The sequence below is a fragment of the Centroberyx affinis genome, unplaced genomic scaffold (assembly GCF_046629955.1).
Source record: "Centroberyx affinis isolate AG114_WGS23_722 - 3 ecotype Tasmania unplaced genomic scaffold, CSIRO-AGI_Caff_v1 ptg000637l_1, whole genome shotgun sequence".
NCBI lineage: Eukaryota > Metazoa > Chordata > Actinopteri > Beryciformes > Berycidae > Centroberyx > Centroberyx affinis.
In genome coordinates this window covers 178,580-195,857 of record NW_027279263.1, presented here as the reverse complement: position 1 = coordinate 195,857, position 17,278 = coordinate 178,580, and the positions used below count along the sequence as shown (strand labels likewise).

The 17,278-nt window shown below is 42.6% G+C and overlaps 1 protein-coding gene across 1 annotated transcript in view; it reads right to left on the bottom strand.

Moving 5' to 3' along the window:
• The window catches only part of LOC139643641 (collagen alpha-1(XXV) chain), a 140,089-nt gene extending 125,010 nt beyond the window's left edge, over window positions 1-15,079 (bottom strand). Inside the window, exons 1-2 of the mRNA XM_071518850.1 lie at window positions 14,783-15,079; window positions 14,522-14,591 (exon numbers count right to left, since the gene is read on the bottom strand). Coding sequence (XP_071374951.1) covers window positions 14,522-14,591; window positions 14,783-15,079 — 367 coding nt within the window. The remainder of the gene's footprint in view (window positions 1-14,521; window positions 14,592-14,782) is intronic.
• Window positions 15,080-17,278: the final 2,199 nt, after the last annotated feature.

The window sequence follows — 17,278 nt, the reverse complement described above, 5'->3', positions numbered from 1 at the left end:
TGTCTTAAAATGCAAATACATGCTCTGTGCACGAAAAATGAGAGAAATACGTGTTCCCACCACAAAAGGATTATGTGAAGGAGGCACGACTAGAAACAGGGAGTAGTTTGATATTGAAATAACACTTTGGAAATATGGGTGGGATGGTAGATAGGTGTATGCATTTCCCTTCAACTCCAACAACCCAGGTTCAACTCATGCTAAGAAGTTTTCTACTGTGAGTGAAGGTTTAATTTGTCCTTGGTAGTTTTAATTTGATCAAAATCTTAACCCTAAACTTAACCCATGTTGTTTTACTTACCTAAACTTAACCGATCACTATCCTTTTCATGTGACGAACAGGTGAAATTGTATTGTCCGATTCATGCTATTGTCACATAATCCAATTTGTGGTGGAGGAACATGTTTTCATTATTAGTGTCCACAACACGTAATCACACGCGTTTCAGAATTTGTGCTCATTTCACAAACGTTTATGAGAATGTGTTGCACCAGTGCCACCGTTGCGTATGGAATCTCTGACATCTCTTGGATTCACAGACAAGCCTGCTTCTGTACAGCAGGGTTTGTGATACAAAACAGGGACGGCTTTGATACGGTGTGCAAATATTGACTTTCTCCAGGACGGTTTCACTCTGGCCTGGGGTTGAAGAGGCACAGACCTCCCCTGCTCCCCACACCTGCTGTGGTTGGCAGCCATGTTTACACCAACACCAGTTGGAAATGTCGGTATGAGGCACAGGCGAGTCAGAGATGCACAGGGTTCATAGGTACACACATACACATGCATACATACACACACAAACACACACTCTTCTCTGTTTCATCTCCAGCCCAGGATTCTTGGGAGTCTGACAGGGGCTGCTTTCTTGGTGAGAACTAGGAGCCATGCCAACGGTCTGTCTAACCTGAGCTTGAATCACCACACACACACACACACACACACACACACACACACATACACACACAACAGCACAAGAAGCTACAAGCCCTAACTGACATATTTGATATTTTAAGACATCCATATAGGGCAAAGCTTGACCTGCTTCATCTCTGCGGTGGGTTTAGAGTTTCATCAGTTTCTATGGATGTGGCGAGTGTAGGCAGGATCCCAGGTGCCCGCGACAATGCCATGCCATCAAAGAGTCAACACCAATCAATAAAAGTTACTCATGCTGACAGCATGCTAGCATGGTCACTGGAGGGAAAACACACCAACACAGGGAAAATTACTTTGGATGAAACCTTTCAGCACTTTGACATTTTGTCACAGCAGATAGAACAGTGTTCCCTTTACTATCATCAAAGCTCTGCTATACAGAGAAGGCACAGTAAACTCTCACAGGGCCTGCTATTTTGATGAACCATTTAATGTGGGCTCCAAAGACATTTATATAATTTATCATTTTGAAGCGTCACAGACCTCCTTTTCAAACTCTTTTGCAGAGCATGCTTAGAACCCTGTTTGTTTCCTCATTTTTTTTCAACTTCAGAGCAAAAAAAAATCCAAATGAATCTTTTTTGCTGAGGCCCGTTTGAGGAGGGATTCAGTGACCTGACCCTTCTCATGGGGGATCCATATCAGCAGCGCACATGCAAGCTGCTCCACTCCAGTCTGTTCCGTGTTTGTGGTTTGCTATTTATTTTGGCCACTTTTTTGTCTCGCCCAGTCGATAAACCCAGTAAATAGCCATACACCCCGAAGAGTATGCTTCCCCATGCTCCACTCACTGAAAGTGGACAAAGCCTTTGAGCGGGATAAAGAGGAGAAGGGACGGAGCAGAGAGGGGGCATGTTGGTAGAGGAAAGGACAAATGTCTCCTTTGTGCCCTTCAGGATTCAGAGATTGCTTGTAAAAGGCAATTTGGCTCCTGGTCGAAATCAAGTGGCTAAGTAAGTCTTTCGTTTGGTGGTGGACAGTAGCAAAGGGCAGTGCAAAAATTTTTGAGCGGATAACCCCTGTCAATTAGAGAACTTTTTGCTCCGGCTCATTCTGTGCCATCAGGGCTTTGCTAGAGGGGACATCTCATTTGAAGAGTGCAGAAAGGGGAAAAAAATCTTGGCAGCCAAAGTGCAGACAGCAGCACAAAGAGGCGAGTTAAGTGAACAATTATTAGGCTGCACCAGACTTGACTGGTTTGTGTGCACATGGGAAATTCTTTCGCACATAGCAATTAAACATGGTTAGGTTGGGAAGGGGCTCGAACATGACCCAATTTTGACATCAAGAGGTGGGAAGCAGCGCCTCAACAACGTTGTTTGGTGACTTTTGCACTACCTGTTTTACAAGCAATGTGCCTCATTTTGAGGACTTTCAAATCTTCCCTCCTGGCCTCTTAAATGTAGATGTACAACTCCTAAAGCTGTCAAAATGTCTTGAATATGTTCTGTGCAGAGCTGCACAGAGCATAATATCTGTTCAAAACCCAAATTATAGTTGTAAAATTCCTACCTCATAGATTGCCAGATTGATAACTGTGTCATGGTCAACACAAATTATACATCTTAAATTGACTTCTTTCACACTAGCTCTAGTGAGGCATTAGCGGTCTCGGTGAGAATGAGGGATGTAGTTTCTCCACTTCCTCTCTTGTTGACTTTGGCCAGCACGCGCTAATCCGAGAACAGGCCGGAGGGGAGCAGTCTACCTGGAGCAGACTATAAAGAGAGAGGGGTGTTAGACACAACCTCTCTTCTTCTGCTACTCTAGCAAGCTCTCAAAAATTGTCCCCTTCCCTCCTGTCATACAGGTTAGCCCCCTGCCCTATTGGCATGCCAATACCACAGACTTTTGTCTTTGTGCTATTCTAAAAGCCAACATGCATCCACAAATACAAACTATTTCCCAGAAAATTGTAAAATATTAAATTTGGCACATATCTTTTAGTCTTTCTTAGTGAGATTCAGATCAGAGGGTTATGTAATGACTAAAATCACACTATGTGGACAAGAGCTATACAGTCTTCTTCAAAACTGATTTATTTAGCAAAGCCTTCTACTGTAAACATTGTGCCCAATGCTGCAACCTAAACCTCAGTAGTGATTTGGTAGTTGCAGCCCTGACCTCTGTCAGCGCTGTGCCCTGCCTCGGGCAGCACCTCTCAGAGGTAGCTTCATATCCGGCACGCTGATGTCGGCTTGCTTTGCTTTGCCACCAGTAAAAACACAACCTAGGAGGCCACAACCGCATACGTCACCGAACCTAACACTTCAAGGTAATGGAGATGTAGAGGGTGGTCATGATTTTCAGTCATCTTGCATTAAGGTGAAATATTTTAGTATATTCGCACCAGTGCAAAAAAGGATGACTGGAGGATAAGCCAGGGAAATTTGCTGAGAAGACATTTTGCATAATAAAATTAAGACTTTTCCCCTTTGCCCTTAACATCCCCTACAATAGGGATTGGCTACAATAACTATTGATTTTCTAGATTAGAATAGTCTAGATTAATCATATGTGAACTGTGTTTACTTTGGATTAGAGGGCTTTTAGAAGTGTTTTCAGCTTCATTCAGTTCAACAGCATTCACTTAAACTGCAACTGAATCTACGACTGACAAAATTTAGATTTATGGGTATGAGATTCATGAGCAAAAGTGCCTTAATTCCTATGGGACTCCATGCAGCCCAGTGCATTTTTGGTTTAACTCTTGAGTTTCATTGAGTTATGTTGTGTTATTCCCTGCTCCCTCTCAGACGAAACCTACACCCTCACCTTATTGGGGTCTGACATTTGGAGTAATACAGACGCGATGCCAACTCCCCCTGACTGACCTACAACTGAAAAAATGACTTCAAGTTCACAGGAGGGATAGCCAGACAATAGTGTATGAATAATTGCGTTGGGGATAGCCAGGCAAGAGTGTATGAACAAGTCTACCACTCTAGGGATCTGACTGCAAACCCAAATGTGTGCAGAGAGTTTCCCTCCCATTTGTTTTGTCGTACATGAAAGGAACAAAATGTTTTCAACAGTAGAAGCATTTGGGCAAGCTGAAAACCGCCAAGCAGTTTGGGGGTCGGTGTGTGGAGTAACTGTGATTCTACAATAAAATGTCACAAGTTTTATGAAATGGTTTGTAGTCCTAAAATCAACACATTACACATGCATTTGGTTCTGTTGGAAAGATAAACCATAGTGCTGTCCAAAATCCCGCCTTAGGGCACCAAATATAATAAGTCCAAAACTACTGGCCTGTCATGTCATATTCAATAAATTACTATACTGAAACATACAAAGTCGTGTCTGTTCTCCATAATCTCTTCCTATGGCTATTAAAAAGGCTCTGATGTTCAATAGTGGCAGCAAAGGCTAGGAGATTGCTGGGAAAGTAATTTATTTCCAAGGTCAAGGGCATGGTGATGGATCCCTACTCATCTTTTTTCTGCTGTTTAACACTGAGAAAGAGATAGTCGCTACCTGAAGCACTTCAAATCAGTCATGCTGACACCCTGTGTATCTGCTAAGAGGGATAGATACTTACTACCATTTTTTTTCAGAGACTTATAATGCTGATAACCTTGACCGTACACTTGGCCCGATTTAACTCATAATCCAACAGTGGGATAGTGTACACCGCCCATAACCTTTGCAAAGAGACGGCTTGTCCGTTTTCCCGCCAACGATCACTCTTGTCAGCAGGATTTCAGCGGCCCTGAACATCTAGCCTCAAACTATGGACACGAATATCGTAATCATTCATCACACCATCTGTGCGCGGACCCCAGGCAACCAATGACAAAACTCTTAATGGCTTCTGAAGGCATAATTGGCTCCCTGTCCTCATCCAATGAACCCTCTCAATCCTGCGCGCATATGTCGAAAGTTCTCAGTCAGATCAGTGATCTGCAAGCTCAACATTCTTGGCATGCCGATCTTTATTCTCCCATGGGCATAACTACTTTTAGAGAATGTTAAGGGAATTTTGATAAGCCAATAATCACCGCTGGTGTAACAGAGAGACAGAAATCAAGTGAAAATTTGTTCTTCAGTCATGTTGTTTAAGACCTAAAGGGCTCACCAACTACACTTGCAGGCTTTGCTCCAACTGAGCGCCATAACTCTGGCTGGCCTTTGCATTTGTCCAACAATCAAAAAGAAATGCATGATAATGAATGTTCATGGGCAAATAGTTGGCTCTGACTGAACATGAGGGTATGCTGAAAGACATATAGGTTTGATCCACTACAACCTGTCACCAGTCAGCTGTAGTAGCTGTGTTACTTTCTAATTTTCAATTATCACACCTCCCAACATGCTCCAACCTTCGCTTGTATAGGATTTTTAGTATAGGAGTTAATAACTTGTTGAGACAGTCAACTTCTTATTGCAATAAGGAGTAAGAGAATCACTTGAGATGTGAAATTGCTTGAGATAGCAGCATGGCTCTTGGGAGGTGGCTCATTAATCTGGATCCCAACGGGCCTTGCGGTGTGTCATGGTGATTGAGTGGGGAGTCAAAAAGGTCAGCAGATATAGGGCAGCTCTGATAACAATGCCTGTGTTTCAGAGAGGCACCGCCTTCACCGTCATATCCCCCACTTGTTTTCAACTCTGTCACTATCGCAGCAACCTGGACTGACGTGAAGGCGGCACGGACCTTGCCTTGTATAAACGTTATGTCAGGAGTAAGGAGCTGTCAACAAAATTTAAAAAGGGACATGAGGCAGGTTGAGCCTGTATTCTGAGCTTTTCTAATGAGTGTGGGTAGACGATGGAGCAGAACTACATAGTATTACTTTTGCACTTTGGGCAACAATACAAAAATTAAAAAAAATCACATGCAAGACACAGCTCAGATAAAACCCATATAAGAGAAAGTGGTCCAAAGTAGTGGATTTGGGTCATTTCAGAAAAAAATGCATTGATATAAATAAATGGGATACATGGAAGTCTTAAAAGGCTACTCAGATTACAGTTTTTTTGTGTGTCTGTGCATTATTTGGAGGTTACATTGAGCATAAATTAACATTATACTTTTATGTTTACAAGGGAAATGTATAAAATATGCATGAGGTATCAGATTTACAATCTCATAACATTTTCAAGCAGCAAGCCTGATTCATTAAAACCAACAAACACCGCTGCATGAGTGCACACAAACAACCCATCAACCTCAGAGTAAAAACAACATGAATCCAGATGAACTGCAGCATTAACTGATATAATCTTTGCTGTCTTTTACTGTGTGCACTCTTTCAACTGGAGCAGAGAATGCAGCGCCATTACTTTAAAATCAATTCAAAATAAAACGTTGAGTTATTTCAAACATAGTCATATTTCTCTTCACCAGTGGTCTACATGTGCACATACACAAACACACATACGTCATACATATATTGCATCCAGAATGATTTCCTTCCATGGATTCAATTAATTCCCTAACCCACTTTCCCCTACCTGAACCTTCACCACTACATGCTTAACTCTGGAGTCTAAGGTCATTTTTGCAATTTTGCTACACATTGAATTTGGCCTTTGTTTACCAACAAAAAGACTGGCTGTTTGTTATTGGGGGCGATAACTGTGACTTCAGAAGGTTAACCTCTAATCCTAAATCTAACGGCTAACCTTGAAATGGCTGCTTTTGAGAGTGAAGACAGGCCAAAATATCTTCACCTCCCCAAAGTCCTTACATCTTATGTCCATAATTCAAAACTGGTCCACCCAAGTACAGCAATGCAAGTACACACATGCACACACACCACGTACTGTATGTCACAGTCTCAGACGAGTGCCATTATCCATCTAAGACTAGAAATTAGACAAACCTATTTTCAGGCCGCCATATGGAGCATCGGCACCGTTTATCAAGCTGTCGAAAATTACAATTTAACCAGCCGTCTAGCCTGCATGGCCCATATCAAATGACCGTCCTATTAAATTAAAGTGCAAAGGGTTGCCTGTCTCACCGCTGGGTTTTCCAGGCCTTAACTGTGGCTTACACAGCTGTTTTTACCCTCCTCTTCATCAGATACAAGTGGAGGGGCCCCTGAAAGCAACAGTCACGCTACAACAGACCATGAGGCAACTCTTTGCTCATGAGGTCATCCTTACTGACACTGACTGAGATGTATGGGCACATATACATCCACAGGTACCTTCAATTGGCCAGTCACCACTTGTCAATGGATAAATGGATGATGGACAAATGCATTGTATTTTTGAGTCCAAGTAATTGACTTGTTGTATGTTTTGGAATTATTGGCTGCTAAGTGGAAAAGAAAAAAAAAGTATCTTCATAAATATTTAGCAAAAATACCATTACCTAGACCTTGATTAGACCACATTCTACCATTTTGAACACCACAGCTTTTTGAGAAAATTGGGTATAAATGGCGTTAATTGATCAAGTTACAAAGACTACAACTAGGAATGTCAGGGATGTCACACGACTGCATGTTTCTGTGTTGTATGTGTGTATGTGTGAGCTCATATGCAAGTGTGCATATTTGGGGGGTTCAGCGTGTCCATGAGAGTGAGCCTGTATGTGTGTGTGTGTGCATGCACGTGCGCTCCTGTGTTTGCTTGGTGTGTTTATTACCCTTTCAGATCGACTACATGACTCATATTTCACGTCACATTTAGCACAGCTTCGACGAGGAAAAGCTGCCTGGCAGAGTACATGTCCCCTGGTGAGTGGTGGTGGGGAGGGGGGCACAAGCCACAGGACATTCCTGTATCTCAAAGCGAACATGTGGGAGGAGAGAGGGAAAGGGCGAGGAGAAATGAGGAGGGTCCCCTTCACTGACAAACACACTGGAAGTCTAATGGTGTGTGGCCCGATGGACAGGAAAGGCCAACAGTTGGATCCAACCTTTTCTCTTTGAGGTCGACCTCTTGGTGGCGCCCCGGGGGAGTCTGGGAGCGTACATCAGTTGGTCGGCTGCTGAGCAAACCTCATTTGTTCGCTTCACTTTTTCCACTTTGAGAAATCGCCCAGATCCCTGTTGTCTTTGGATTGTTTGAGGGATTGCTTGCTTGCTTTTGCTGAGACTAAATGGTTTTAAAATTGAAAAGGGGACACTCTGAAATGTCAGCCCTAATAATTGTTCAGCAACCACTGTAAATAAATGTTCACCGAAAGGATTACTGGCAAAGCTGTGTTTGCATTACGTTGTCTTACATGAATTTGTTTTAGACTCTGTCTTTATACAAAAGGGAGAAACAAAAGAGTTTAAATCAAGTGTCTATTCAAGGATTGCCATCTGTTGAAAAACTCATGCAGTTCCGTATAACTTTTGTGTAACTTGTGCATTTTTGCTATGCTCCTCATCACCTCATTCATATTGATCTGACTGGAAAAACGTGTGGGTCTGCATTCATATATACTTCATAAACATCAATCCAGACAGTCCATCTCTCAAGCTTGAAGTTTAGGACCTAAATGAAAACAAATTACTTGGAGGTGTCAAAAGGCAGTTTTTAATTGATTAAAGAACAGAATAAAATATCCAACAGCTCTCAAGTGATGCTGCTCTCAATCTATGGACTTAAATGATGAATACGTATATCCTCTTCATAAAAAACACAAATATCATACACAGATTGAGTATGTGCCATCTGCTCATTATTTTTTGAAAATTAAAGACATGTTTTTGGGGATACTCATGAATGGTGGCAAGACCATATTAACCATAGTTTGCATGTCAGGCACACGTTGGCAAAAATATAGCTTCCTGCCATGGCACGTTTTGCATGTTTTTTTGCACACCAGCTCGTTTTATTTGTAGTGCCTGTTCTTATTAGGCTGATGGAGTACAGAACAGCAGCATCTGTAACCCCCCACCCCCACCCCCACCCTCCGTGCCTGCTGGGGCTAAAAGGCCTGGGGCACAAAGCCACAGGCTGCGAGGAAGAGGGGGGTAGGAGAGAAGGGCCTAAGCATGTGGGGAGTGCCTCGGGGCGCCTCGTTCTCTTTGCTTGTCTGGAGCCCAGAATTTCCATGATAGGAGTGCACACTGGCATCATCACGCTCGCTTGTGATTTCAAATTGTTGACAGACACTGGAAATTCGTTCTTGCATCCATAACAACTGAAAATGAGAATTGTTTGATGGAGACGGGCGTTGGGGACTTAGTTATTTTCTCAATCAGAGAGCAGTGAGTAACAGACCCTTGTGTACTGTTTGAATTTGCATGCATGCCATATTGCTTGAGTCATGCCGACGATGCTTGGCAAACAGCAAATCCTGACTATACCAAAGTTCCATTAGCAGACCTTCAGTGAGAAAAGGTTATAAAATAAACAGGAAATATGCAGATGGGGGATAGAATATGCAAAATACATTTTCAGGGGAATGCAGAAATTAAAATCTTCCACAAGTTAACATTAAAATCATGTGAATATTAGATTACTTGAGTACTGGTCTGTCTAAGTCCACTGAGAAAGTTTCTCAAAAACTGCAGTGGCCTGAAACTATTTCTTCCTCAAGTCACAGAAAGAGAGCAGAAAGCTCCATCACCATACTGAATAGTGGACCATCTGTTTGAGAGGGATGTCATATTTAAATCAGCTCCCTCTGACTATCACACTCTCTTTGAACCATGGTGGGTCAGTGATGAGTCTGTGGGATTGTGAGGGGAGGTGAGCTTAAGCCATTACAAAGGAGACTTTAGTGTGAGGGTGACTGGAACTTTCAATCCAGTGTCAGAGGCCAGCCAGCGGATGTGGCCGGAGTGTGTGTGTGAGCCTTCTTTTGTGAGAGATTTGCCACCCAACTCTGACAGAGAGGCCCAGGAGGCAAGCCACTGGATCCAGGGAGAAGGAGCATCAAGGAGGGTCGACAGCAGCGATTCATTGTCGTGTCATCACCACCAAAGTGTCCTTTGAATGTCCCGTTTGATGCAAAGACACCCAGATACTCGCCAGCCCCACTAAACCGATGCTTCTTACATTTTTTCCTCAAAATTTAAATAACAAATTATCTTATCTTGCATCTTCTATCCAGGGCCAAGAGACAACAAAGCATCTACATAAAACAACAATGTGACCAGCAATGCACAGAATACTTTCCCACCCTCTCTCGGGCCTTCAGTCAAACATCATGCATGAGTAGACACACAGAGCCAAGAGAAACGTAGTTTGAATGCAGCACATCTTACAGGAGAACCATTCAATTGCAATCAAAGAGTGGGTGACATTCATTGGCTAAGAGCTTAGTGAAGCTCTGTCCCGCCAAACGTAAAGGCATAAAACCACACTGGATCATTCTGCTCCACCTTTAATAGCTCAAATCTCATTATCCAAGTTTATGCTTTAATGATGCAGAGATTACAATGAAACCTTGCAAAAAAAAAACATTTTCTAACAACCGCAAAGCTTAAAATTTTTTTGTTGGAGCAACTGCGTGTCAAACAAAAAGGGGGCAATTCTTTAATTCAATTGCGGGGTGTGCCGTTATGTTGTGGTCATGGAAACCCCTGCATTCATCTCCAAGCAGTAACTGTAGAAATAGCCAGGACAGGATCTCCAGTCTCTCTACTTTCTTCCATACAAAATGACTTTTGAGGTTCACTGCCAGGAACTGTTCAAGGACGCATGAGCCGAACCATTAGGCATGAGCATTTCTATTCTCCTTTATTCCTATAGCCTTTATTCCTGTCCCCATTCTCCCTTCCCACTATTTTATAGCAGCCTGAGGTACTTCAATCTTCAGCACAGCGTGCTGTTGTGACATTGCTCATATAAAAATCATGCCATCTTTCTTTTCTTGCCTCCCTATTTAGAATGTCCCCTCAGGTTAACGTACAGTGAATGGAGAAAATGTGTGGCGCCCTTTCAAACCCTGCAGTCATTACCGATGCGGTCAGTTGGCATTCATCCTCATCCCCTATAAAAAAAATTGCTGTGTCAAAGGTTTAAAGAGGGTACTTGTGCTATTTCCAGCATCCTGGCCTTAATAATAAACTTTGTGTGAGAACTGAGAATTAGGGCGAATGTGCCACATCAGATGACTCATCATGATGAATCACGTCACATTAATTAACCGGGATTGATGTAAATTCTGTGCTGAGTGAGTAGGGTCTTTTCGTCCACAAAATGCCATGATTAGAACGATGCCTGCATGACTGTATTCATACTGCGTACAGTACATTACATTCATGCATTACACATGTAGAAGTAGGCAATCATAATGCTAATGCTTCCCTTTCCTCTCTCACACACACCCCGCCTCTGAACAGCGGGTACCACCATTGACTCTAGGCCAGGTTGCCCCCCACTGGGCTCCCAGGCTCCATCGTATGTCTCAAGTCTTACTTGCTCACCAAGGCAGCCTTCCCTGGCTTACTACCTAACCAAAAGCAGCTGGCTGCAATGGCTAGCTGGAAGTCTGCTTCGCCTTACCTAGCACTCAGTAATTACACGGCCATTGATGCACCTCCCAGCACCAAACCACACAGAGGGCTTAATTCAGAACCTGTCAGAGATTAATTACCGGTTTGAGTTGTCCATCAAGTCGAGGATATCTGAGGAGATTGGCACGACTGTAACTGTATCAGCCCACTGGGATTACACGCCTTGTGAGGGGGAAAGGGAGAGCGTAACCCAACATAGTCACAGGGAGTTGAAAAGGAGTGATTCCCCTGCATGGTTTGACAGGAATGCTGTGGGCCGAGTGTGTAGTTTTGCATCTCGCTGCTGCTGATGAAAATGACAGCAAGCAGTAGCTACTGTGTAATAGCAGCTGACTAAAATCTGTACTTGACAAAGCAAGCCCCATAGATATTGTTGCATCTGCTCATGCTTGCATTTTTAAATATCAAGAGTAAAAAGCCAGCTGATGTGACCTCCTGGTGACCCTTTGCATTTGAAAACCATGAACAGGACCCCGCGTTAATAGGGGAAAAACAAAGTCCCGCATTACATGTTCATGTTGTATGTTGTACTTTTCTCAAGAGCATTTTGGCCTGTGTTTAGCTGCCAAGGTTTCTGAAGCGTTAACTTCAAGTAATGCTATAGAGCGAGCAAAGGGGATCCAAGGGAGGGGGTTTGGGGCGTACGGGTGAGTAAACACGGAAAGAGCAAGGCACCACCGCTTGCTGACTACACATTTTATTAAGGTCCCATTAAACAACAGGCCCTGCTTGGAATGCAGATCGCAGGGGAGGGGAAGGTACACAAAAAATGAAAAGGAAAACAGCCCGCCAATACTGAAACAATTAACACACTTCGAAGGAGACCCACTTCACAGCGTGGCACACTGAGTGGGTGCGACTTAGTCACTGAGAGGCTAATAAGTGAGGACTAAATGGCAGGAGGTACCAGAGACTGTGTAAGAATGAGCAATGGCACCAGAAAAAAACATCACTTAAAAACAAGATTTACATCAGCAGAAAATGAAATATACTTTAAGAAACAGGTTCAGGAAATAACTTAGTGGATCAGAGATTCCCGTTATAGCAAGATGATTCAGAATACATAAATTGTCTAGGGCACACTCTCCCCCTGATTGAGAAAGCAACCTATAAAATGTCCTGAAGCTATGGACCATTTCTCTATCTTTGCATCCGCTCCATCTTTGTGACAGCAATAAAGTGAAGACTGTGAAAAAGACATTATGGTCTTCCCCCGAAAAAGGCCATGTGGCCATCTGAGCCACGGGCGGTCTCCCAGATAGGAGCAGGGATAAATACTGAGTGAACCCATTCAGACATTCATACGGAGTATAAAGACACTTGGCCTAAAAAAAGGCCACTCTGGGCAAGCATTAACAAAATATGGTCAAAGTTGCATGAACAATACATTTCACTACATGAATAATACAACATTAAAATATTCCACTGATGTATTCAAAGGACGGCAATGATACATGTATTCTGTATATACTGTATGTGGCCGAAAATAATCCAAAAACAAAGGGATAAGTACTGGCCATGAAGGATTTAATCAAATTTGAAAGCTTGCCTTTTTGCCAGTTTCCAACATCAAGCTCAGTGCCGCCTTGGTTTTAGCATTGTTGCGCTTCATTTGATGTGAAATGTTTTCATTGTTTTATTTCTGCGCTTAACAGAAATGTGGTGGGAGAAAATAAATAGCACACATATGATAGGGATTTAGAACAGAGAGCGCCATGATTGTGAGAGTCTCATTATGGTTAATACTTCCAGTACTTGTGGCTCATTAAATCAGACATTCCCACTCAGCAGATGAATCATATGCAACTGATTAACCACTTGTGAAAATTTAAGAATTTTAGATCATTCCAGAGTAGGATTATCACTTCAAATTCCCCCGGTGAAGCTCCTTTCACCTACTTCTGATTGCAATGGAGCGTAACTGATAAACAGTGCAAACTTTACCATGGTTTAAAATAACTCTCATTCTAAGGTAAAACAGCTCCTGCAATCCTCTAAGTGTGTTACTGTATTCATACAATAGGGGAATTCTATCTCTACTTGCCCCCTGCAGGGAGGTCAGAGGTCAGCGTCAGCTACAGAGCAGCGTCCCTGAAGCTGGCAGGGATTCAGCGTCTTGCTCAAGGACACTTCAGCAGGGTAGATGCATGCCAAGACAGGACTTGAACCTGGATCCTCCAGCTGAAAGACTCTCTAGCCACTAGGTCACCCTGCCACCCAGTTCTACGCCACAACCATAGCAGACACCTATGTTCATGAACAGAATGCAAGCTTGAGGTTCAATGACAACACTCTAAATTGTTAAATGTGGCACAGTAGCACTTTGCACAGTTAGTAATTTGTCCCAGACACATAGTTTGGCTCAAATCTTCAGCTGGAGTTGAGTGAGGGTGTGATAACTCAGGATAACTCATTCTTTCTTCAGGATAACATATCTGAAGAGAGAATGTACCCATATTGTCAGAAGATCCACCAGCCCTCTAAGTCACTTTTTCCCTCTTCTGCAGTTCACTCTCACTGGAGCAGCGAATTGATGAAATTACAGATTCAGGGGCAAGATAAACTCCTCTCTCTCCTCTCCGACTATGAGGAATATAGTAGTGAACGCTCATTAAAACAAATTTAAATATCCTTGGAGGCACAAAAAACTGACTTGTTTACTGAAAGTCTGCAGCATTCCCTGTGGCGGCATAGAAAAAAATATTCTACTAAGATGCACTAATACAACCTTGATTTTATCCCCAAAATTATCAGAATTTTGACCCAGACTGAAGAAATAAATGTTTCCATCTGCTGGTGGAAATTGTGAATTTCAAGTGGCTTGTAAGAGGACAAGTGAGCAGGCAACACCACTAGTCAGACAACCTCTCAGCGCTTCTATGTATAGGCCACTGTTAAATACCATTCTTTCTGTTTAGTGTAGTGGTCAATCAGCTGTCTGCATCCTTCACAGCCCCCCCTCCCAAACTATCAGCACAATACAGGGGAACAGCTCTGTGTCATGTGTTTCAATGAACTAAACCAAGAACCTGTGCAGCATATTCCATCCTTTTACCCTCAAACCAACTCTTGTCAAAGTCAGGTTTCAAATCCATCATGTAGGCAATCACACAACATGTCAGGAATGTGCTGCAAAAAGTAATTAGTGGTAATTGCCGTTTACCTGGGGGACAATTGCATTCAGGTGTTGCTTGTCGGGCAATCCGTATCTTGGCAAAATTTTCATAGGAGCGCTGAAATAAAAAAAAAAAAAGCCATTTTCATTTATATGCACATGCTGGTTAAGAAACAAAATTCAATTATTGTGAGCAATGCCTACACGGATATTTGCTAATTTAAATAGTGACCAGGTCATAGCCAGGCAACCTGGTGAAGACAATTTACTCAAGGAGAGCAAGTGCAAGAGCCAAAGGATGCATCTTACCTGTGAGAGCAGCTTATCCACTCTTGCTTGAATCAATGAATTAAAATCATCCATGGAGTAGCCAGCGGGACGAATAAAGGTGTGCTCGCCATTTCCACTCTCCAAATCCACAACCCGGTTCTTGATGTCTGCTGTGTTAATACACAGAAAAACGCAAAAGGCAATGGACGCCACTGAACATAAAGACGAGATAATGTTCAGCACTGTTGTGCGGCAATATTGTCGCTTCTCAGGCGCCACTTCTCTCTCCATTTTATCCACGCACTTAGATGCTCCTCTTGCCTCCGCAGTCTCCATAACTACGTTTTAACTATGCACTGTTGGGAGCAATCTGCATCTGGCACGGAGTCACGAAATTATGGCACTCTGTTATGTCTTGTGTGCCTGCGACGCGGCGTTCACGTACAGTGAGTTCTGGTGACAGCGACAGACAGATGACTGGAGCCCACTCCGCTCTGCCCGGAGCCGAAGCAAGGCAACCTGTGTCACGGCTTGTTGTGGCTCCTGCAAACTTGTTGCACCAACCCTCGCCACTGTATACTGCCAAGCAAATTGCTATTATGAACAGTAAAATGGAAAGACAGACTGGGAAAATAGTAGGTAACGTACATGTAGTAGAGACAGCATTACCACTCGGGGCGAATGCTTTTCCACTGTGCAGGCGTGCTCCCCCTCGTTATTACGGCAACAACACGCCTCCAAATCTGTCCTGACTGATTAACATAATTTATTGACGCGTTCCTTCTGCGCTCCTACAGTCCAATACAATTTCCATTATATAATATGGAGGACTGCCTACATTTCTAAGTTAAATTGCGGTTCTGAGAGAGCTCCACTTGCTGCGTAAAGACGCACGAACAGTTGCCCCTTTGTGAAAGTAAGGTGTTTCAGTGTGAGGGCACTGCGAGAGATCAAACATGTTTAGGTTAATAAGAACATCTTTCACATCCTTTGAATCAAGTAATTATGTTTTGTACATCCCATGCACGGCAAGGTCAACAGTTTCTTTTTGGCCATAGTGCTGCGTAAAAACGCACGACACCTTGCAACCCTGCGTTATTTTTAATGTTCTTTGTTTTCTAATTAGGAGTTGGGTATGACAGGTTTAAAGTCACTCACTAAACAATCCAAATGTCAGAGATGATGAGCACAGCTTATTGGTTGTTTGTGTTCAATAGACCACATGCGGAGAAAGAGCTACAAAGCCCTCCAGCGCTCAGACAGATGCGCCTGTGGCATAGCGACCCCGCCGTCTGTTTCCCTTCTGGGCTGCGTTAATGGCATGAATTCCAATTACAAGTGGTTACTCATCATCTATCGCGTATTGATTAATTTGATAACGCAACGGCAGACAATGCACATAAGCTAACATCGCGATTCGCACTAGCTGATTTTGACAACATGCCACACTTAAAAAAAAATGGAGGTGAAAATTCCCCTTCAGAGCATTTCTCTGACCAATTCCTGCAGGTGTCCCATCTAAAAAAAGACTGACTGGGAAGTCAGCAGTGTGTTTAATAGCGTAAAGAATTATTTAAAAAATCTTGCAGTCATCCAACCTAATCGGCATACCCAAAAGAACAGGCTGTCTGAATGACAGAACGGTTATCTAACTTTACTTACTAGCCTTTGGCACCACCGTCTGGCTTGTTACTTAACTGTCACAATGCGCAGCAGTAGAGTCTACTATTCTATTCTAGTAGCAGTCAATTTCGGTTAATGCACACTTAAGTGCTTTGATGACGGTTGTAATAAAATTGCGTAGCCATTTAACAGTCCTTTATATTTAGGTTATTATAGAATAATTGCATGGGAGGAGTTCACCTGTATAATCTTTTGAAATCTGTTTGACCTTATTCTCATTTGATTGGGGAAAATGCTTCTAAACTGGTGTAAACTATTAGGAATATACACTTGTAGGGGGGGCATTACGAGTAAATGGAGCCAAACATTTTTTTTTCAATGAAAAATGAAAATCTCTGCATTTACATTAAATCACTGTTTCTATTGTTGCTGCATTTCTAAATGTTAAGCATCAAACTTATGATCCATAAATTTGAAAAAAGTTAACATTTTTCATATTTAAACATCACAAGTGCTATGCTATATTTTCTGCATGGCTGTTACAGGTGAAATCCATATCCATGTTTGCATTAGGTGTCCAACCTTGAAAAAAACCTAATGACTACACCATTTTCTGTTCTTGCTCCAAACTCTTACTACTTTGGATGTAAGATGACATTACCATGAGGCTGCAGTGCAGACTTTTGGCCTTAATTTGAGGCTGTTTTTAAGATATATTTAATGAACGGTGAAAGAACCACATCTCTTTCTACATGGTTCACCCATTTCGAAATGCCAAAAGCATTTTGAGTGATTTACATTATATTCAATAAAGAAGTCATTTTTCATACGCAGTCAGAAATTCTTAATGTGCAATGACTTCAAAAAGCCATAAACTTCCCCAGACTCCCGACTTCTTATTGTCAGGCTCTT